At 36.8% G+C, this 24,946-nt stretch overlaps 1 protein-coding gene across 1 annotated transcript; it reads left to right on the forward strand.

The window, feature by feature from the left end:
- The first annotated feature begins 9,813 nt into the window (after positions 1–9,813).
- Positions 9,814–21,308, forward strand: LOC110883789. The gene is made up of 22 exons (XM_022131438.2): positions 9,814–10,137; positions 11,386–11,919; positions 12,768–12,991; positions 13,078–13,146; positions 13,241–13,375; positions 13,453–13,571; positions 14,257–14,562; positions 14,659–14,746; positions 14,818–14,923; positions 15,243–15,350; positions 15,437–15,600; positions 15,810–15,930; positions 16,025–16,249; positions 16,350–16,540; positions 16,628–16,795; positions 16,881–16,986; positions 17,478–17,615; positions 17,694–17,855; positions 17,988–18,191; positions 18,729–18,923; positions 19,005–19,076; positions 20,845–21,308. Exons 1-22 carry the CDS (start codon positions 10,090–10,092, stop codon positions 20,995–20,997), a joined length of 3,636 nt encoding a protein of 1,211 aa, XP_021987130.1. The 5' UTR covers positions 9,814–10,089; the 3' UTR covers positions 20,998–21,308.
- The last annotated feature ends 3,638 nt before the right edge of the window (positions 21,309–24,946 follow it).

The following is a 24,946-nucleotide window of genomic DNA, read 5'->3' on the forward strand; positions in this document are numbered from 1 at the left end:
TTGGTGATATTTCAAAATTCCAATGTTTAAAATTCTCTCACTCAAGTGAAAGAAAGTTTCATGGCCTTAAATTTTATCGAGTGAACTAATTCCATTGAAATTCACGAACCAAACGATCCTTTATTTGTAGAGATAAAAAACACATGATGCCATTAAATCAAAAGATAAAGAGCTTGTAAATATTACATGACTTGTCAAGTTTTGAATCTATTTTAGTGATAGATATTATAGATGTAATAATTATTAGTAAGTTGTGTGAATACAACTTTGTAAATGTTAAACTAAATAGAATAAATAATCTATAAATAAGGATTAAGTTATTCTACAAATACTCCTAATTGTAAGAAGTGTAAGAAGGATTTATAGAGTGACAAGTGTCTAATAACCTAAAAACTAAACCCACTACACCACAACCCAAAACCTAAACACTCACCCCCATCCCACCCCACCAGCACCCAAAAACTACCCCCACCCCCTCTCGACAAAAAGAAAAGGGTGGGTGATTGGAGGGGTGGGGGGGGGTTTAGGTTTTTGGGTGGTGGGGGTGTTAAGTTTTTTTTTTTTTTTTTTTTTTTTTTTTTTTTATAGTGGGTTTTTTTTAGAAGCCTTTGTACCTTTGTTACAATAAGGAGCCTTTGTATTTGATCCTAATCCCTATAAATATAAGGTTAATCGTGTTTGTTGCTAAATTTTGGACGTAAAACAATTTCGTTAACCAATCAAACAAAATAAAGATGTGTGAAGTCTTCTAAAGTCTAAATTGCCAAAAAGTTATGAATAGACAAACCAACATATCGCATTTTGAGTTTTATGTGTATGATTTTAAATACATTGATATTGTAGGATTGTAGTTGGGATTTCATGATCAACTAGACACAAAATGTATAATCAGGAACCTTTTTCTTTTGTTACGGTGCTCATATATAGGTCAACATAGCAAACTTTCAATCACAACAACTTAACAACCCTAATCATGCTCAATTTCACATTACTAAACATCCTTCTTAATGCTTTGTAATGCATTGACAATTAGACAATATAAACATCATAACCATCACGGAACCCGAATATGAGCACAACCACTTACCTGTTATCCTCCATTTGGCATCAAACGGTCTACATGCTGGATCTGAAGCATCATAAGCACCGTGTAGCCCGAATATACAAAAACTTGGTTCTACGTGTTGGATCTGAACATACGGCAGTGCAACGACTGCGAATGATGATGAAACGGCAGAGGCTTTGAAACGGGCTTAGAGTGATAAGGTAAGAAGCTAATTGAGAGAGGAATTAGGAAACTTGATTTCTGAATGAATCAGAAACCTTATCACGCATGCATTTAAATCAAAAACAAATAACCAAGTTTACAAAACAAACCCCAAACTAACCATGAAGGCCATAATGGTCCCTCAACATGCAAACGAAAACAAACAGAAAACAAACTGGATTAACTAAACATAACGCGATCGTAACAAGACTCCCTCCTTAGCACTTTTTGACCTCAAGAAGTGAGCTCCGAAAAATCCGGAAACCGTAGCCTCATCTCGTCCAGGTATTCCCACGTAGCATCTTGTTCTCCCTGATCCTTCCACTGCACTAAAACCTTCATAGCGGCCCGATTCCGACACTTAACCAACTTCCTCTCCAGCACCTTCTGCGGTTGAAGAATGAACCTAGACGCTGTCGGCAACGGTATTATTTTACTCGGCTGTCCCTCCGCTTCTTTCAGCAACGACACATGAAACACCGGATGAATTTGGGCCTCCTCCGGTAGATCCAACCGATAAGCGACATTCCCCACCTTCTCAATCACCATAAACGGCCCGAAATACTTAGGTGTCAGCTTGGAATGCTTATGAACCCGGAGTGAATTCTGCATGTACGGTTGTAACTTGAGATATACCCATACCCCCGGCTCGAATACCCGCTCCGACCGATGTTTATCTGCTTGTTGTTTCATACGGTTTTGCGCCTTGAGTAACGCTTGTTTAACCACCTTTATGGTACTCTCTCGGTCCTGCATGACTTCATCCGCCTCCGTATCCCTCGAGTCCCTCGGAATATACGGAATATGCAACGGAGGTCGGTACCCGTACAAGGCCTCAAACGGTGTTCTTTCCAAGGACGAGTGGAATGTGGTGTTGTACCACCATTCCGCCAAAGACACCCATTTGACCCAAGTATGTGGTCTCTCCATCACCATACATCTTAAGTACCCTTCCAAACATCGGTTAACTACCTCTGTTTGGCCATCCGACTGTGGGTGGTACGCGGTGGACAACCCGGCCTCTATCCCTTGCAAGTTTAAAAATTCCGTCCAAAACGAACTGAGGAATATTGGGTCCCTATCCGACACGATGGACTTAGGACACCCATGTAGCTTAAATACATTATCAAGAAATACCTGTGCTACATCCTTAGCCGAAAACGGGTGACACAACGTCATAAAATGGCTATACTTCGTTAGTCGATCGACCACCACAAATATCGTGTCCTTTCCTTTAACCTTCGGTAGACCCCCAATGAAATCCATTGATATATCTTCAAAAATCGCATTAGGTATCGGGAGGGGCTGCAATAAACCCGGATACGCCACGTTCTCATTTTTCGCTCTCATACACACATCGCATGCCCGCAACAACCGTCGGACCACTTTGGATATACCCTTCCAAAAAAACATTCCCTTGACCCGTTGGGTCGTAGCCCGTAACCCGGAGTGCCCTCCTATCGCGGTCTCGTGACATAGCCTGACTATCTCCTCTCGTAATTGTATATCGGCCCCTACCACCATTCGATCCCCCTTTGTTAACCACCTTTCGTTCCAGCGAAACCTTGGTACCGTTTCTCCGTTTTCAATTTTTTGTATTATTCCCTTCACTTCCACATCCCCTTGCTGGCTCTCTATTATTCTCTTTAGCAACAACGGTTCTAACTGTGACACCGCCATCTCGAACAAAACCCCCCCTTGCACCCGAGAAAGGGCATCCGCTGCTACATTCTCACGTCCCTGTTTGTATTCGATGCTGTAGTCATAACCCATTAACTTGGCCAGCCACTTGTGTTGTAACGGTGTAGTGATTTTCTGTGCCAACAAATGCTTCAAGCTTCGCTGATCGGTACGGATGACGAAAGGGCCTGTGATGAGATAGTAATGCCATTGTTTCACAGCCACCATAATCGCTAATAATTCTTTTTCATAAACTGACAAGGCATTTTGCTTTGGAGATAAGGCTCGGCTCAAAAAAGAAATCGGGTGGTTGTCTTGCATCAAAACCGCCCCGATACCCCCAGCCGATGCGTCTGTCTCGATGACAAAGGGTTTTTTCGGGTCCGGGAGCGCTAAAACAGGGGCCGAGGATAAGGCTGTTTTGAGTCGTTCGAAGGCGTCTTGTGATTCGTCGTTCCATTTAAAGGCGTCTTTTTTAAGCAGATTCGTGAGAGGTTTAGCGATCATACCGAACGAACGAATAAACCGCCTATAATACCCCGCTAACCCCAAAAACCCTCGTAGTTGTTTAAGTGTTCTCGGTGTGGGCCACTGCTGTATGGCTTCAATTTTGGTTGGGTCGGTTTTCACCCCGTCACCCGATATGATGTGTCCCAAGTACTCCACGGCTCGTCCCCCAAAAACACACTTTGATTCCTTCGCGAACAACTTATTTTCTTTCATAATGGCCAAAACCCGTCTCAACTGTTGTACATGTTGTTGCTCATCACGGCTGTAAACCAAGATGTCGTCAAAAAAAACCAATACCCCTTTTCGTAACATCGAACGGAAGACGTGGTTCATAAGGGCTTGGAACGTTGCCGGGGCGTTCGTTAATCCAAACGGCATAACGAGGAACTCATAATGGCCCTCGTGGGTGCGAAATGCCGTTTTGTGTACATCTTCCGGAGCCATGCGAACTTGGTGGTACCCGGAACGTAAGTCCAACTTAGAAAACACGGTAGCCCCCCCAAGCTCGTCTAATAATTCTTCTATTAACGGAATTGGGAACTTATCTTTTACGGTTACCTCATTGAGACGGCGGTAATCCATGCACATGCGCCACTGTCCGTCCTTCTTCTTGACCAACACAACGGGGGCTGCGAAGGAGCTGTGGCTATTTTGTATAACCCCCGTTTCCAGCAGTTCGCGGGTGGTTCGTTCGATTACATCTTTTTGCACCGCTGGGTAACGGTAGGGCCGTTGGCTGATCGGGGCCGTCCCGGGTTGGAGGGTAATACGGTGGTCGAACGGCCTCGGTGGTGGCAGCCCTTGCGGCGTTTGGAACACTTCCGGGAATTCTCTGATGAGACGCTTCCACGTCTGCTCTTCGTTGGAGGCTGTCGGGTCTCGTATAACCCGTGAAGACTGCATGGAGGACTCGGCCCCATACTCGGCCATATGTAATGCAAACAACTGCAGGTGGCTGCCCTTCGCTTGTTTAGACAACATTCCCTCGATCTTTTCTGTGGAACACACGAAAAATTTGTTGTTTTGCAGGCCCTTGAGTTCGTACAACTTACCCTCCAATTCGAATCTCATAGTCATCTTTTGGAAATTCCATAATATATCCTGCAATGGGAGAAGCCACTGTACCCCCAAAATCATGTCGTAGTTCTCAAGAGTAAGAAGCAATACCTCCGTTTTAAACCAATAACCTTGCATCGCCCATTGAAACTCCGGGCAAAACTGCTTACATTCTAACTTCTTCCCGTCCGCCACCCCGACTTGAATGGGAGGTATGTCTCGCACCTCGCACTGGAGTTTTTTGGCCACCCGGGTGTCGATAAAATTATGCGTCGACCCGGAATCAATGAGAATATGAAGTTGACGATTTCCCATTGACCCTTGGACTCGCATGGTTGAATAAGATGGCATCCCGGTGAGCGCATGTATCGAAATATGGTGCTCCTTCTCCTCATCTTGTACCACCTCAGCCTCGGTTTCCTCCTCCTCTTCCATCTCGATCACAAAAACCTGCCCCTTCGTCCGTGCACATTTATGACCCGGAACGAATTTTTCCGTACACCAAAAACACTCTCCTTTGGCCCTTTTTTGTTCGAGCTCCTTGCTGCTCAAACGGCGCTGCGTAGAACCCGGTTTGGAGGCTGTCGTAACGGGTCGATTGGGTGTGGGTAATAGTGGCAACTTGGCTGCATTGGAGGGTGGGGTAATTTTAGTGTTGTTCGCTTTCTGGGAACCCATACTCCATTTCCCATTGGCGAATTTTTCTTCCAGCGTATCATTGTTCAAAGCTTGTGTCTTGGCCAACCCGTAGGCCTCATGCAATGTTCTAGGTTTGAACATCTTGACCGGACCCTTAATATCCGGTTTAAGGGCCTTGATGTAGAGGCTAACCGCTTGAGGCTCGCTTAGTGACACCTTGTTCAAAAGTGCATCGAAAGCATTGTTTAGCTCTTGTAACGTACCCGTTTGTTGAAGTGAAGCCATCTCCTCGAGAGGATCTTCGAATAGGGCATCCGAAAACCTAGCCGAGATCGAACGGACGTACTCCGGCCAGGGAACTTCCGCCACCGTGGCGTTTCTAGTCTTCATATAAGCCCGGTGCCACTGCAAAGCGTCCCCCTCCAAGTGAACCGCTGCACATCTCAACTTAGCGTCGTCTGCGGTCTCATCCATTGCGAAAAAATGCTCGCAACGATAAACCCACCCCTCCACGTCTTCCCCCGAGAACTTGGGGAATTCAATTTTGCCGATCCGGAACGGTTTCGATCCCCTAGCGTCGGCGTCGGGACCGGACGATCCAAACGAGCTGTCCGACGAGTTGGATTTGTCACGAACAACCTTCAAGATCTCTTCCTGTTGCTTTGACGATTGTTCTTGGCTCTTCATCAGTGCGGATAAGGCGGCCCGGATCTCCGTGATCGCCTTGTCGTGGGATTTGAGAGTACTGTCGATTTCACTGTTGCGCGTGTTGGTCATGGTGGCGGCGGCGGCAGAGCTCCGATGAGGAATCGGTGGCTCTGATACCCTTGATAAGGTAAGAAGCTAATTGAGAGAGGAATTAGGAAACTTGATTTCTGAATGAATCAGAAACCTTATCACGCATGCATTTAAATCAAAAACAAATAACCAAGTTTACAAAACAAACCCCAAACTAACCATGAAGGCCATAATGGTCCCTCAACATGCAAACGAAAACAAACAGAAAACAAACTGGATTAACTAAACATAACGCGATCGTAACATAGAGGGTTTGGGTTTTGAGCATAAGAAGAGGAATGTGGACAGATTGGAGTTTGAGCTCCGACACACAGTTCCAGATGATTCTGGTTAATATTTTGTTGTTGTTGGTAGTGTTATTGAGATTAGGATTTTCAGATTTTGTTGCATTTGGCTTTGAATAGCAACTGACTAATTTAACAATTAGTGGCAATGTTTTTGCAAGTGAAAATTTTTGAATAGCAACTAACCCGTTGTGTTTGCTTCGATTCATAAAGTGAAAATTTATGATTTGTGAAGGTGGCGATGATGATGGTGGTGGGTTGTTGTAATAATAATGAAACTACAAGGACACATATTGCAAAAAAAAAAAAAAAAAGGTGGATTGGTCACTCAAAGTCAAACGGTCAAACTAATGCCCGTTTAATAAAAGGGTACATAGTGTGATAATTTTGCAAGTATGAGAGGGCATAATGTAAAAACTTATTATTCGGAGTGCAGATTATCTATCTCACCAAACCATAAGGAGAAAATTGCATTTAACTCTTTAATTTTTTTGGAATATTTGATTTAAATAATCATAATTTTTACAAATTGGTCGACAACACTCTCAGCTTTTGATTTGTACCATGACACTTCCAACGTTCAACTTATTTTTCTCTGACACTCCCAAACTAACTGAACCCTAACCCAGTTAGTTTTTTGCTGACGTGACACTTTGTTTGGTGATGTGGTATCTGACGTGGCAGTTGACATGGAATTTTTTTGATGATATGGCGGCTAGTGTGGCAGCTAATGTGGCTTTTGATGAGGTGACAGCTGACATGACATTTTTTATGACGTGGCATCAGACATCAGTTAACTGGGTTATGGTTCAGTTAGTTTGAGAGTGTCAGAAAAAAAAATAAGTTGAAAATTGAGAGTGATGTGGTACAAATCAAAAGTTGAGAGTGTTATCGAGCAATTGATAAAACTGAGATTATTTAAATCCAACATCTATATTCTTTTTTTAAGAATATTCTTACAATAGTTTATTTATATAATAGTAATCTGTATATTTATATATATTAAAAATACGGGAAATAGTGTCAGGTAGCTGCCTGACACTCCCCCATTGGTCTGGAAAAAATATGATTTTGTTCCTAAATAAAAACTACGATTTTGTCCCCTGTTAAAAAAATACGATTTTACCCTTTGTTAAAAATTACGATTTTACCATCAGCTCAAAATTACAATCTTACCAATGTTTTGGCTTTTGCCAAATTACGAATTTACCCCCAGTTTAAAATTATTATTTCACCCCACTTCAAAATTACAATTTTGCCATTACTATCCTTGTGTTTGTTTTAATTGGCTATCTCCATGTAATTTATATTCGTACCAAACAACTGTCTAGCAATCGCTCGTTGTTCCTGAGAAATACCCCAGCTTAAAATTATTTTCCTGCCATCGTTTTAGTTTTTTTAGCAAAACTATGATAATGTTTTGTTTTTATTGGTTGAGAAATATTCAGCCTAGTGCCAGGCAACGCGGACGGGCATAAAAGGCAGCTGCCTGACACTTCCCCTTTGGTCCAGCCAAATTACGATTTTGCCCCGTTTAAATTTGCAATTTTACCATTGGTTTTGTTTTTTTCTTCTCTTGGCCAAATTACGATTTTGCCCTCAGCTAAAAATATAGTTTTCCCATTGTTTTTTTCCCTGTCAAATTACGATTTTGCGCTCAATGTAAAATTCGTTTTAATTTTTTTTGATAAAACTATGGCAGTGTTTTGTTTTAATTTGTTGGCTCGATGTAATTTTTATTCGTGCCAAGTCGTAGTTTTTCCGTCGCTTTAGTTTTTTTTTAGTAAAAGTATGGTAGTTTTTTGTTTTAATTGGTTGAGTCAACGTAATTTTTTTTAGATCGTGTTATGATTAGTATGTAAAGTTAACCGAAACATTAACGTACATGTTATAAGAGAAAAGTATCCAGCTTAATGTCCTGTAACACGAACGCGATAAAAACTAGTAGAAAATAAAATGCAATTTCGGTGAGGGTACATTCCACCATCATTCCATATTTCCATGTGAAGTTTTTTTTGATTAAATTAGGAAACATGAGAGTCGGCTGACGCGGTCATTTGGTTCCCACTCTAAAACGTTCGACTCTTTTTAATTTTATTATTAAGTTATTAATATTAATTAAATAAACAAATAATTAAATAAAAAATAAAAAAAGCTTAAAGGTCGGCCCCTCACGTGTTGCCACTCAGACCATTTTGTCCACGTCCTCCTCCACTCTCGCTCATTTCCGGCCGTCTGTTTTACTCTATACGATGTCGTATTGCCTCTGTTTTATTGTTTTCCTTCCTCCACAAGTTTTCTAATTTCTTTATAATATTGAAGGTTAATAACATAACATAAACTATGACCTTACAATGTGACCAATGATAACTTTTACCATAGTTGTAAAAATGTAGATTAGGAGCCGATTAATCGTTAATCAATCACTGATTTATCTTGACTAATTACCGATTAATCCTTAGTTCCTACCCACCAATCAACCAGTGACTAGCGATTTTTACAACAATGACTTTTATTTTCACTATAAAAGACAATATCACTCTAAAAAAACTATGTATGCCTCGAAATTTTATTTATGTCATTTTAAATTCAAATAATTCATAACATTTGATTGAGATAAACAATCATTTGATTGAGATAAACAATAGTCAATTGTTCATATTGAGCACACACATAAATAGTTACTTTTACATTAAAGTGAGACCGTTCTTTAACACTTTGCCACTGTAGATTATTATCAATCAATAAAAAATAGTTTAGCTTGATTATTAAAAGAGTTAATTGTCATTTTAGTTATTGAGGTTTGACCAAATTTGCTACTTTAGTCCAAATAGTTTTTTCCTGCCATTTTAGTCAAAATAATTTTTCTTTCTGCCGTTTTAGTTTCTGACTTTTGTCATTTTTTCTCATTTTCATCCACCACCACATCCCACCACCCTATCACAACCTTCTATCATCGCCACCACCCTATCCCATGGATGAAAAGTGCAAAAAATGAAAAAAAGTCAAGGACTAAAACGACAGAAAGAAAAACTATTTGAACTAAAATGGCAAGAAAAAACTAGAGTAAAATGCATGGATAGTCCCTATGGTTTGGTGAAATTTCACCTTTAGTCCCTAACTTTTCAGAATTATACTCTTTGTCCCTGTGGTTTGACAAGTTGTTACTCGGATAGTCCCTACAGCGGATGAAGGTTACTTGGATAGTCCCTGTGGTCTGAAAAGTTGTTACTCGGATAGTCCCTGTGGTTTGACAAGTTGTTACTCGGATAGTCCTTGTCATTTCACACCCACTTAACCAGAAAAGCTAACCTCCATCCGCTTTGGGGACTATCTGAGTAACAACTTGTCAAACTACAGAGACTAAAAATGTAATTTTGAAAAATTAGAAACTAAAAGTGAAATTTCACCAAACCACAGGGACTATCCATGCATTTTACTCAAAAAACTATTTGGACTAAAGTAATATTTTTATGAACCTCATGGACTAAAATGACAATTTACTCATTATAAAAATCCATATATCATATACATGTATTTTGTGCATGTATAAAAAATGCCTGTCAACACGACTCTTCCGCAGCGAGCTGAGTCTAGAGAGAGAGAAAGCAACCAAAAAGTGTATATAGAGAGAGAAGAAGAAACAAAGTAACTCCCAACTCAATTAATTAATTTATTTGTTTTCTCACTGTTATCAGATCCACCTCTCTGCATCAACAAGATTTCTTTTCTTTTTCTTCTCCAACACAACACAATCTGCAGTTTCACACTCTTCTTTCTGATCTGGGCCTGTTTACTTTTTCATGTTGTGGCTGCTGCCTGGATGTCATTCTAAAACCCTAAAACCAAACCATAATGTTTACAGAAGGCTTAGATACCAATGCGCTTAGATGGGTTAAAGAGGTCACCTTTCTTTCTTTTATCCCTAAATTGCAAATCTTCAATTAAAGTTTTGATTCTTCATATGGGTTTACTTGCATTTTCCCATTTTATGTTTTTTGCTGGTTTAATTTTGTTATTGTTTAACTTATGTTTGGGTTTTTTTTGGTTTGGATTTTTATATTTATTTTTTGTTTATTATTTTAGAATGATTGCAAATAGCTGAACTTATTCTGATATGGAATTTCTTTTAGTATATTCACTTGGAACTTTGAGTTTATGCTTCTTTATTATGAATAAAATAAAATTGCTTATTGTGAACTTGAAAGTTGAAACCCTAATTTTTGCTATGGAAGAATGGTTACTGAAACATGCAAGTATGCTTGTTTTTCCCCAAATTGGAATAGGGTTTTTGTTAATTTTATTGTTCTTATGTTGAAAAATATAAAATTTTAGCATTGGTTTATCAGTTGCAATGTAATTTGTTAAATTTATATATACATATATAATGAACCTTTTAAAATTGGGAAACTGGCCTGTGATAATCCCACCTAGACCTTATTGGCCATTAATAATCCCACCTCGGAATATTCCCCCACCAGTCCCACCTTTCACCTATTTTTCCTACAATGGTCCCCCGTTAAAAAAACTTAACGGAGTTAAGCTTTTTTCTAAATTACAAACAATTTTTTAGGGCTTTTGATTAAAACGATGATAAGAGTCCATTGATGTAAAACTTGCCTCGAAACGGTGCTCCAAACGATGAAAACGACGCTTCAATTCGGGTGTTTAAATTTCCAATTAACCAAAATCAAGTCACTTGGAGCACCATTTCAAAGTAAGTTTTACATCAATGGACTCGTATCATCGTTCTGCTCAAAAGCCCTAAAAAATCTGTTTGTAATTTGGAAAAAAGCTTAACTCCGTTAAGTTTTTTTAACGGGGGACCAGTGTAGGAAAAATAGGTGAAAGGTGGGACTGGTGGGGGGAATATTCTGAGGTGGGATTATTAATGGCCAATAACGTTTAGGTGAGATTATTACAGGCCAATTCTCCTTTAAAATTTGGGATTGTATATTTATAATCCAAGAAGGAAGTTTATTCTGGACCTTCTTTGATAAACACTAAAGTTTGAAAAAAAAAATATTTTTTTTTCTCGAATTAGCAATGGGCTTTCTATTAATTCCCTTCTGTTATGTTTAAAAATCCAATCTTGTGTTATAAATTTGTGTGAAAGTTATTAATATGTAACTTGATGCTATCAAAATTCAGGGGTCGAATAATCCCAAGAAGGAAGTTCCTAACTTTGTCCCAAACGAACGGCGTCGAATCGATCCCGTTCCATCACGGAACGGAAATCGAGGGTTCGGATTACCGCCTACTTCAAAATTCAGAAGCGGGCATCTACCCGGGGTTATTCCGATATCTCAAGTATTACCCGGAGAAGATACGAATTCAGCTTCTGAAAATGACATGTCCACTGATTCAGAGGAAGAGGTGTACGGTGGACGTTACTCACTAGATTCCTCTCCTCAAAATGATATAGTTTTTCCTAGTAATAGGTCCTATGATCCTACGCGTGTGCGCCCACGGTATCATGTGTACTCGAGTGATGTGAGCTCTTCGGTTGAAACAATGGGGGCTAGAAGAAACGGCACAAATCGTGTTAGAAATAGTTGTATGTATGTTGAGGATGAATCAGATGATTCGAATGGTAGCTCTGAGTTCTCGACAACTCAAGTGCCATCACGGGCGTTCTCGACAACTCAGGTGCCGTCACGGGTCAACGGAGATGCTTCTAGAAAGGTACAAGTCAACTTTGAGCTTTAATCTTTTGATCTTTTCTTACTTGAATGTTATTGTAAAGTATTGATCGTTGATGATTGTGAATTTTTATGCCCAAATTATCGGTTTTGCATGTTTGACTGTAAAGGTGCAATTTTGACCCATTTATAGATAGATTGGTTGATTTGGGTTATAATTTTTTTTTTTTTTGTAACTAATAAAGCTATTTTTTAGTCAAAATAGAAACAGGTCAAACGGGTTGCACAAATTTTCATTAGCAAACATCCAATTTGAATAAGCTTATATTGTAAGTTAGAATTAATATAGAGTAAACTTCCGTTTTGCTCCCTGTGGTTTGGTCACTTTAACGGTTTTGCTCCAAGCCTTTAAAAATAGCCATTTTGCTCCCTGATGTTTTGGTTTTTTTGCCAGTTTGCTCCCCGCCTCTAACTCCATCCAAATTGTTTGTGTTTCCATTTTGCTCCCCGCAGGGAGCAAACTGGCAACAAAATCAAAACATCAGGGAGTAAAATGGCTATTTTTAAAGGTTTGGGGCAAAACCGTTAAAGTGACCAAACCACAGGGAGCAAAACGGAAGTTTACTCATTAATATATTACATTTAGATTTTTTAGATACTTATAACGGGGTACGGATTTAAGTAAATATTCGGACTTTAGGTATCCATTTACATAGGTAAGTGGTGCATATATTACTTGTAACATCATAAGGTGACTAAATTTTTGGTTTATTTCTCCATATGTAAGTTGTTATTAGTACATATATGAATATAGAATGCACAAGTATTCTTCCATGATCAAACGTTTTACCTTTTCGTATCATGTTTACTTATTAAGATCGACCGTCGCAGGATCATAAGGCCTCATTTGATGAAGATATTCCGAGTGCACCTCCATTTTTGGGTTCCGATGTAGAAAGCAAGCAACAAGAACACCCTCAACCCTCCAAGTCGAATCGTACTCCATTGAGAGCTAATTCTCGTGATTTCGAAGTTAAACCTTCTATTGAAAGGAAGACTCCTAGCGTAGATTTGAAGGACGATCACAAAAACGAGACTTCAAAATCGTCAAATAGGTTTGTTGATACTTCATAAATACCATGTTACGTACTTACGTCTTCTTGTTGGCATTTATTCGTATCTTATGCATTCGTATTACTAGAAATGTTCGTGCCAAAAGCGGGCCCTCTTCAGGATCGTTTCATGCGCGCCTTCCCACATTTCATGCAAGGTACGTTCCAAAGTGAATTACTAAACGTCGTCTACAACTTTCGTTCCTTTTTATACATCCTTTTAGCTAATACACTCTTTTCTCTTAAACTTAGTTCACTTGGGCCTTGGCATTCGGTGATCGCATATGATGCGTGCGTTCGGCTTTGCCTACATGCTTGGGCCAAGGGCTGTATGGAGGCCCCCATGTTTCTCGAAAACGAATGTGCTTTATTAAGAAGTACTTTTGAGTAAGTTCATTTTTTTCTTACGTGTTTTATGCGTATATTTGGATCTTTCTAATTGTTGCTTGATTTTTTTGCGTTAGCTTGCAACAAGTGTTACTACAATCGGAGGGAGAATTGCTTGTAAAACGGTCTTCAGAAGTTGGTAACAAAGGAGGTGCAGCAAAACCGAAAAAAATGGTCGGGAAAATGAAGGTTCAAGGTATTGACTTGGTCAACATATTTGCTCCTCGTTTTTTCTTAATAAAGAGAAGTGCTTAAAATTTATAATATAAATTCACAAGTTACATGGTTTTTACACATATCCCTTATACACAACACAAATTTTTAATCAGTTTATAAATAACGTTTCCTTTAAATAAGCTTCCACCATTCATACACTCTAATGTCGTATTCACACACCCAATCATGTATACGACTCGTATAGGTTTATATGGGTCGTATAGTAGTAAGAGAATGAATGCCATAGTGTGTTTGGCTGCGCAAGTATACGGCCGGTATACATGTATACGCGCCTTATATACGACCCATAAACATGTATAGCCTTATATACGACCAGTATACATGTATACGAGCCCTATATACAACCCATAAACATATATACAAGTCTTATATACGACCAGCATACATGTATACGGGCCTTATATACGACCCGTAAACATATATACGAGCCTTATATACGACCCATAAACATATATACGAGCCTTATATACGACCAGTATATACGTATACGAGTCGTGTACTTTACATGACCAAACACACTCTTGACATTATCTTCTTAGTATACGACCCGTATATACGTTGTCAAAATATAAATTTTGGGGTGCACCTTTATTAGCTCCCTTTAAATATATTGGAGTGAATATCGGTGATTTTGTTGGATGCAGTTCGTAAAGTGAGAATGGCATTGGACCCACCAACAGGATGCAACTTTTCATCGCTTAAACCACCAAAAGTTAAACTGGAAACCGTTAAACGACACTGTTCCACCGTACAATCCAAACTGTCGTCTGGGTGGCAAGCGGTTAGAAGAATTCCCTTTTCACCTCGTGAGCCCATCAACGGCTCTTTTTCTCAACAGAGCTTGGCTTACATGCAAGCAAGCACACAATATATGAAACAAGTTTCCAGCCTTCTTAAAACTGGCGTTTCAAGCTTACGTAGCACTTCATCTGCCAATGAAGTTTTGCAAGGTTTGTAGATTTTTTTTTTTTTTTTTTTTTATTATTCATTTCAATAGCAAGAATCAGTAGGACTTATATTGATTATCTAGTGTTACATGTGAATAGAAACATACTCGTGTTTGCTAAGGCTAAAAAGTTCGGCTGAAGAGGATACGGTCCGAATGCAACCTGGTTCCAGTGAACTTCATATATTGTATGTGTATTGTATCCTTTTATTTATGTGATTTATTGATTAAAGTTAGTTACTAACCGATGAAACTGCAGCCTGCCAGATAGTCTCGGAGATGACTTGATTGTCGAAGTATATGATTCAAAGAGGAATCATTACGGTCGGGCCCTAGTTCAGTTGGCTACAATATCCGAAGATCCGGTAAATTTTTAATATGAATTCGACTTTCAACCCGTTTGACCAGGCTGACCAATTTGGCCTTTTTTTTACGATAAAACACAACCCACATCGACCAATGGTTTTAGTAATGATTTGAGTTAATTACGTTTTTCGTTCCTGTGGTTTGTTGAAAATAACCATTGCAGTCCATTAGTTTGAAAATTGCCAAAACAATGCCACCACTTTCAATTTTGTAACAATTACACTCCACCTCCGTTAACTCCATCCAATTTACAGTTAAGACTAAAATACCCCTCATTTAAAAAACGATATATAAACAAATGAGTTAATTACATTTCAGAATGAGAAACTACGTTGGTGGTCTATATACCGAGAACCGGAGCATGAGCTTGTTGGTAAAATACAACTTCATATAAACTATACAACAAGTTTAGATGATAGCATCAAGGTTAGTCATGTTAAAAGCTTTTGAATCTGTTATGTTTGACCAAGAGAACTTTGATAATTTGACCAAGAAATCTTGTTGTTTGGCAGTGCGGTTCTGTAGCCGAAACGGTGGCATACGACATTGTTTTGGAGGTTGCGATGAAAGTGCAAAACTTTCAACAAAGAAATTTATTGTTGCATGGTCCATGGAAATGGTTACTCATCGAATTCGCATCGTATTATGGGGTTTCTGATGCTTACACTAAACTAAGGTTCGATGTTGTAAAAATTGTCAAATATGTATACAAAACTCGTGTCTGTTTAAAAAAACGGGTCGTCTGTGGATGGTAAGCTGTGCTTAGATTCAACTTGGTGGACAACCTCCTAGAAGCAGCTTTTCTTGCCACCAGACCTTTCTCCATCAATTAGGAATCTGATGCCGTCAGGTTTAAGTTTTAACCTTTTAGAAACATGTTTTCAGGTACCTTTCATATATAATGGATGTTGCTACCCCAACAGCTGATTGTCTCTCTTTGGTGTACGACTTATTATTACCGGTTATGATGAAGGGGCATAGCAAGAGCACCCTTAGTCATCAAGAGGTTCAACCTTTGCCAATTTATTTGTTTGTATTTACAATATCTTGCATTTTGTATCGTAATCTAAGGTACTGTATTGTATTGATGATTTTACCAGAATAGAATATTGGGAGAGATTGTAGAGCAAATCGAACAAATTCTTGCTCTTGTTTTTGAGAATTACAAGTCACTCGATGAGCAATCACCATCCGGCATTATGGACGTTTTCCGGCCTGCTACGGGAGTAGCTGCACCGGTTTTGGAGCATGCTGTTAAACTTTATAAACTCACAAATGATATATTATCGCCTGAAGCACAAAATAAATTATATAGCTACTTCCAGGTTCGAAATTTCACACGCATCAATATTAACCTTTTCATGGTTCAGTAAAATGACTATAATACCCTCGTCATAACTAGAAATAAATTGTTGTGGTTATTAGGCTGCTGCTAAAAAAAGATGCAGAAGACATTTGACCGAAACCGACGAGTTTGTTAGTGGGAATGGTGAAGGCATTATGATGGATTCTGTTGCTGTTTCTACGGCTTATCAGAAAATGAAACATGTTTGCCTCAACATAAGAAATGAGATATTTACGGACATCGAGATCCACAATTGCAATATACTCCCAAGGTGCGTATTCTTTACTGCATTCTATTTCGAAACATTGACTTGAATAAAAGATATCTTACTATTGTTATTATTTTTTATTTTTTGCAGTTTTATCGACTTGCCGAACCTTTCATCAGCGATATACAGTGCGGAACTCTCGAGCAGATTAAGAACATTTCTTGTTGCTTGCCCTCCGACCGCTCCTGCGACTCATGTTACTGACCTTGTAATTGCGACGGCAGACTTCCAAAAGGATCTTGCCAGCTGGAATATTAAGTAATATTTGACCAAGTTATGTTAGTTGCTAATTGTTGACTTTTTTGTGGATTAATTTGTTTTTTTTTTAAATTTATTTTGGCAGTCCTGTAAAAAATGGGGTCGATGCAAAAGAATTGTTTCATTTGTATATTATGATCTGGATTCAAGATAAGCGTTTATCTCTCTTGGAGACATGTAAGCTGGATAAGGTATGCACTAATCGTATATTACATTTTATTGTATGGATTATAGATACACAGATATATAGGGTAAGGTTCATTTGAGAACCACCTTTATTGTGAGAACCAATGTGAACACACAAAAAAAACCTACCCCCCCCCCCCCCCCCAAAAAAAAAAAAAAAAAAAAAAAACCTACCCCCACCGAAGCTAAAATGCTAAAAACTAAACCCCCAAAAAACCTAAAAAACACACAATTTTTTTTTAATATTTTTTACATTAAAATCGCTACTTTTAGTTGCCAAAAAAAAATTTTTTTTTTTGGTAGCGAAATATAGCGCTTTTTTTTAATTAAAAATAAAAAAAATTTTGTGTGTTTTTTAGCTATTTTTAGGTATTTTTGGTTGTGTTCACATTGGTTCTCGCGGTCTCGCAATAAAGGGTGGTTCCTAACGGATCCTTCTCCTATACGTATATACGTATGTATATTTATTATGCATTTATGAACATATTATATGCAGGTGAAATGGTCTGGAGTGAGTACACAACATTCAACTACTCCATTTGTGGATGAGATGTACGACCGCTTTAAAGAGACATTAAACGATTATGAAGTTATAATATGCCGCTGGCCCGAGTATACCTTCGCTTTGGAGAATGTACGTCTCACTTTTACCTGCGAACATTTTTTGTTCATTTTTTTTTACTTTTTCCTTTATTTTGGTTTTGTTAAATAGGCGGTTGCTGACATTGAAAAAGCGGTAATCGAAGCCTTAGACAGACAATACGCAGATGTCGTAGCGCCTTTGAAAGAGAACATGACACCCAAGAAGTTCGGGCTAAAGTATGTACAAAAACTCGCCAAAAGGACCACACATCCTTATGTGGTGCCACACGAGGTTTGTATTCTAGTATTACGTATAACTAGAAAAAGTGTCATCTTGACATGTGTTACGATTATCATTATTTTTGTTGTTCGGTCATATCTATATCAATTTATATTTATAATTTAGTTTTTGTTGTGGGTAAAGCTTGGCATTCTGTTGAACTCGATGAAAAGAATGCTCGATGTTTTGCGCCCTAAAATTGAGCTACAACTAAAGTCATGGGGTTCATGTTGCATTCCTGATGGTGGAAATGTAGCACCCGGGGAGCGGTTAAGTGAAGTCACGGTGATGCTTAGATCGAAATTCAGAAATTATCTCCAAGCAGTTGTTGAGAAGCTTGTTGAAAATGTGAGTGCAGTGTAGTTTATTATTTGCTGCATTTTTTTCTATATTTAGGTTAAATATTGATTTTATTCAAAGGTGGCAAATTTTGGCTCATTTACTTTTAAAAAGTTCGAATCTTAATGGTAAAATAAAAAAATTAACTAGTCATCAAAAGTGATTTTTGATGCAAAACTTCGTAAATCTTTTTATTCAAAAAAGTAGACTTTATTTATAATAATGTGATTTTTTAAATTTAAAAAGCACTCTAGTTTTCTTGGATTTTTTTCATTTCTTGCATCAAACAAGATTACAGGATGTTAAAAAACTCAAGAAAGTTATTATAATAAAAAGAAATGGGTCGAAAGTCGCTTAATTTGTATTTTTAATGTATAAAAACAATTAAATCATCTTAATTTTAAAGATTAGATTTTTATTAAATTATTATATTATAACTATTTAAAGCATACAAAAAATCAACTGGTTTGACCCGAACCCGTATTTCCTTTTACCCAACCCACTCGTACCAGCTAAATTTGATGGATTATTTTTCATCTGGCGCAGACAAGATTACAAAGTGGTACAAAACTCAAGAAAATCCTTCAAGATTCAAAGGAAAGTGTGGCAGAATCTGAGATTCGATGCAGAATGCAACCGTTAAAAGATCAACTTACAAATACAATAAATCATCTCCATACGATCTTTGAGACCCATGTTTTTATTGCAATATCAAGAGGATATTGGGACCGAATGGGGCAGGTGAGTTGACATTTTGCTAAAAAGGAAAAAGAAAAATACATTTTTTTTTTTTTTAATTTGCATGTTTTTGTGTTGTTGCAGGATGTTTTGGGTTTTCTTGAGAACAGGAAAGAGAATCGTTCATGGTACAAAGGTTCAAGAGTTGCTGTTTCTGTAAGTTGCATTCTGTCCCATGAGTTTTATTAATTTCGACTTTTACGTACAAATTGCTAATCTTGTTTGTTTAGATATCTAGGGTAAAGTTCTTGTACAAATAATCTTAACATACTAAGCATACAAATTGAAGGAAAACTAAAAAAGACAAGGTGGCATTTTTGTAATTATCAATAACTATCAAAGTTACTCTACAAATATACCTAAAAAAAGCCTAAACACCCCCCCCCCCCCCCACGCAAGCTAAAATGCTAAAAACTAAACCCCCAAAAAACCTAAAAAAATAAAAAAAACACAATTATTTTATTTTATTTTTTTAACATTTTTTTTTAAAAAATCGCTACTTTTAGTAGCAGCAAATTTTTTTTTTTTTTTTTTTTTTTTTTTGTTGCTAACAAAATGTAGCGATTTTTTAATAAAAAAATGTTAAAAAAAATTGTGTTTTTTAGGTATTTTTGGTTGAGTTCACATTTGTATAGTAACTTTGATAATTGGTGGTAATTACAAAAATGCCACCTTGTCTTTTTGAGTTTTCCTTCAATTTGTATGTTTAGTATGTTAAGATTATTTGTATTTGATCTTTTACCTAGATATCTATACTATATTATAATACATAAGGGAGGGGCATATAAATACACCACTAAAATGAGGGTAAGGTCTTTTAAACAATAATTATATTTTAGCCCCCCATCTTATTACACTTAAATCCTTTAGTTTTAAGATAATTATGGGTAATTAGTTACACTTTTCCCCCTCCCCAATAAACTTATAATTCTTTTACGTATTCTTGCTATATCTTATAAATTATCTTTTATACCTCCATTTCATATATTTCATATTTTATATCTCCATTTCATATATTTATACTTTCATTTCATGTATGTATACCTCAATTTCATATATTTCTAAGCAAAAGTTTTAGGCCAAGTTTGGTTTTTGCTATTAACTGAAATTAAATAAACCAAATCAAAAACCGTCAATCTAACCGAATAAATCGAAATGATTAACTGAAAACCGATTGATTAATAACTGAACCAACCGAACCATGCACATCACAATGAAATAGATTACCTGATTACTTCGCTTGTGATGTATATCTATCACAATGATACTACAATAAATATTATATGAATAAGAAAAGTACCAAAAACGAGTATCGTAATACAATGTGTCGCTCCCACCGCATCGCGCGGACGTGCTGCTATTATATGCAGTTGATATTGGTACCAATATTATCCGTGATATTGACCGATTGATCACTGAATTATTATTAGTGTTAAATTGCTATATATATAAATTCTACATGATATTAAAATTACCGATATCTCACTGAGATAACCTATATCTCAAATATTGGTCCTTGACCGATATTATATATATGTTTTTAAAAAAAAATTCGGCGCTTTTCTTTGTAAATACCTGTAGAAGCCTTTTTACTAAAAAATCAAAAACTAAAAATATAAAAAAAATGTTTAAAAAATAGTTAAAAAAGGCTATTTTTTTTTACAAAAATGATCTATTATTGGAATACTTTCTACCCATTTTTATAAGGAAAAGTGCTGAATTTTTCTTTAAAAAAATTGATTTTTAACATGTTAAGTTAATTGTATAAGATATATATATTTTTTAACTGTTTTTAAACATTTTTTTTTATATTTTTAGTTTTTATTTTTTTTATTAAAAATGCTTCTACATGTATTTATCAGAAAAAGCACCGGATTTTTTTGTTATTATGATATTTTAAGTAACTTGTATTTTGAAAACACAGATTTTGGATGATATATTTGCTTCACAAATACAACAATTGCTTGGTAACGCACTTCAAGATAAGGATCTTGAACCACCAAGATCCATAGTTGAAGTGCGGTCAATGCTCTGCAAGGATGCTGGTAGTTACAAGAACGATACTTTCTACTATTAGAAACCGTTTTGCATATACATTCGGAAAGCAGGCTGATGGAGTTGGCTGTTGAAGTCAAGTTTTGTGTTCATCCCTCGAGGGTGTTATAATTGGTTCTATTTGTGTAGTTACATCTAACGAGTATATAAATTAATTTCTTAATGGTTGCATTATAGCGAATGTAGTAGAGATCATGCGAGAGCCCTTATAATTTATCATATGATAGCGCGACAAGTATTTTTTTGTTTGTGATCTTTTTGATGTGGTTGACTTATACAAAACATGGTCTTTGACCAGGGACAGTATATAACTTTTACTATCAGTTTATGCAACACTCGAATTCAGTGGAATGTTGCATCACAGAATCAACAACTGTGAACAGGTGTTCATACATACTAACAGTCTATAGGTAATTACTTGCGAGTTTTGGGTAAACCCGTTAGCTAAAAAAATACCTGTTGGATATACTCGACCCAAAACCGCTGGGTACCTATCGGTAACTACTAATTACCTATATATACAAAAAGCAACGCACACCCTTTCATACATATATATACATAATACAACATACCTTTTCGGATTACAAGTTTAAGACACACCCTTTCATATATTAATTATAATTAGACATGGACTTTGTGTTCAAATGAAAATATATACACGATTTGCAACCTCCAATGAACATGTCATAATCCCACCCCATGATAGCAAGTTAAGGTGCCTCATAACACCATCACGTCGCTTCATTCGACAGGCACCGATTCATTAAAAAAGACACCGATTCATTAAAAAAGACACTGATTTTTTTAAAAAGGGGAAAACCCCTGGGAACCGGCCTGAACGGGACTCGAACCCGGGTCTCTCGTGTCACAAAGCAACGTCTCAACCACTCGGACGGGCATGCCACATCCAAAAAAAAAAAAAAAAAAGACACTGATTCATTATTAGTATAATACAAATTACTAATATAACCATGTATTACCGAACCGTTGTCTTACTCATACTCCAACATTATCATATACAACTCACAAAGCAAAATAACCAAACACTACCATTACGAACAGTTGTCTCCATTTGTTATTAATACAAAAAAATAGAACTATAAACTACCGAATAGTTGTCTCCTTTCGTTATCAATATAATTCATCAACACCTTCTCCCACCAATACCATCACATACTTCCGTCAATAACCGTCCACGCCAGTTTGACGTCTTTTTTTTCTCTATTGCCGATCCCTGCTTCCCTTCATATTTCTCAGTTTCCGATCTTCGTTACTCCCGTTCATTCCTTATTTGTGCCCATCTGTTTAAATTGTTACATATTCAAATTTTATTCTGGTATGATCTCACTCCCATTACTTTTAAGCAAAAATTGTCCGTAGAAAATTCAATTTTTATCTCCGTTATTTTTACGCAGGTAATTACTCTGATCGTTTTCTGATTTTTCTATTTGATTATCCATTTATCTTGATAAGTATAATTCTTTTGATAAAAAACTGAAGATCAAGATACAACAACAATAAAATGTGACCAATAAAAGAGACTTGAAAGAACATGGCAATTATGATTATTTGGTTCTTTATTTATCTTGATAAGTATAATTCTTTTGATAAAAAAGACAGTAGATACAACAACAATAAAACAAGATCAAGTAAGAAACAGAGTCTTGAAAGAACATGTCAAATAGAGACAAATATGTTAACACAATATCGGTTCTCTGTTTGTATGGATTAGTATAATTTTTTTTGATTGAAAATGAAGTCAATGAGATTTGAAAGAACATGGCAAGTAGCGCCAGAAATATATATTTTTTTGAACGGCAAGGAACAACGTGTCAACCATCGTAATACCGGGCGCTGATATATATCATGTTATAATAACATTAATAGCAACTTCTGGATTATAATCTTACAGTAACATGATAACAAACTCAGAAAACATATTATGTAATGAGAATAACATAGAAGTACCATATGATTGAATCGCATGAACATAATTTAAAGTATGACTATTGATGGCGATTGTAACCAGTGGATTTGTTTTGATTTACAATTAGAGATTGACGAGATAAGAAAAAAACATTTGGGGATTTTAAAGAAATTGGCGAATCGGTGTTCGGTGGAAGACCGGAAAGCGGTGCCTAAATAACAACCTGAGATGAGGCGTTTGGTTAGATTACTTAGTTTGATGTGGAATTTAGTTTAATTATTTAGGGAAAAGATCAAATAGGAAGTTAATTTTGGCTAGGAAGGATAGGAAGCCACAGGATTATGACATGTGGCAAATTTTAAAATAAAGAGAAAGGGTATTTTAGTCAATCTCATCATTTCTTCTTCCTTCTTCTCCCCAGTTACTTCAAAACCCACCATCTCCAACCTTTTCTTCACTTACTATCTCAATAATCACTACATTATAGTGTGATTTTCGTCATCAATCAATGATTCAACCACCCGATCAACGTGTTCTTCAGCTTTTTTCGAAGAAAACCCAGTTTAATTTCATTCAAAATCTCGTTTTTTCTGGTGATTTTGAAGATAATCACTCGATTTGTTCGATTCAATCGCTGATAAGTGTAAGTGTTTCTATCATTCAAATTTCGTCAATTGATGAAGAAATCAGCTTCGATCCATGTAAGAAATTCTTTAATTTCATTTTCACGATCTGGGTTTTTATTTAGTCATTGCGTTTTACGATCTTGACGGGGGTCCGGGGGCGGCAGCCCCTGGTAGCGGGGTCACAGGGGCGGCAGCCCCTGGCGGGATCCAAGGGGCAGAGCCCCTGTCTTCGTCAATTGCTGTACTAAAAACGCATCAGAAAAATTAATTTTCCAGAAATTGGCTCATTTCGAAGACAGTAATTTGTAGACAATTCAGACAGTTCACAGACAATTCACAAACAGTTCACAAACAGTTTTATGTGTCCATTGCGTTTTAGAAATAAGAGAGTTTTATGTGTTTTCTGGCTATTGCGTTTTAGAAAAAACACATTTTTAAGTATCTTTAGTCATTGCGTTTTAGGTAAAACACATTTTTGAAGTGTTTTTAGTCATTGCGTTTTAGGTAAAACACATTTTTAGGTGTTTTCAGTCCATTGCGTTTTACAGAGAACACTTTCTTTTGTTTTTTTAGGTCATTGCGTTTTAGAAATGAGACATTTTTAAGTGTTTTTTGGCTATTGCGTTTTACAAATAAAACATTTCTTTGTGTTTTCTGGCCATTGCGTTTTACAAATAAGACATTTCTTTGTGTTTTTTGTGTATTGCGTTTTAGGTAAAACACTTTTTTATGTGTTTTCAGTCCATTGCGTTTTAGAAATAAGACATTTCTTTGTGTTTTCTGGCCATTGCGTTTTACAAATAAGTCATTTCTTTGTGTTTTTAGTGCATTGCGTTTTAGAAAAATGTCATTTTTTAGGCTTTTTTTTCATTGCGTTTTACGTAACTGATGGTTTTTCTATTGCGTTTTACACAACTGGGTTAAATTTTTTTTTTTTTAAATATAACAATAGTATACTCGTTTTAAAGATAAAAAACGCTCGTTTTTTGGTGCAATTTTTATAAAAAAATAATGTCGTATGAAAGAGTTATTAACGTTTAAAAAATGGGGGGGAATTGGATGAGAGAGAAACTATTGGCTTGGATTGACTAGAATGCCCTTGAACAAACTCACACGCCTCTTTTCTTCCTTTCAATTTCCCTAATTTAATCTTAGCCCTTGATTAACTTAATGGATGGTCAAGATCACTTCCTAGCCTTTCTAGCCAAATAAACTTCCTATTGTATCTCCACCTTAATTATTTAATGTTGTGTTGTGTATGATAATGTTTAATGTCTTAAAATTCTAATACGTGGAACTGGTGAACCCTCATACGAACCGACAGTCAAAAGTGTGGCTAGAAATGACTTTAGATCATGCCGTTTAACTAATGTTTCGTATGGATTAGCGCTTATTTACTAAACATATGCTTTAACTTA

This window comes from Helianthus annuus, chromosome 10, assembly GCF_002127325.2.
Source record: "Helianthus annuus cultivar XRQ/B chromosome 10, HanXRQr2.0-SUNRISE, whole genome shotgun sequence".
In the NCBI taxonomy this organism is placed as follows: Eukaryota; Viridiplantae; Streptophyta; class Magnoliopsida; order Asterales; family Asteraceae; genus Helianthus; species Helianthus annuus.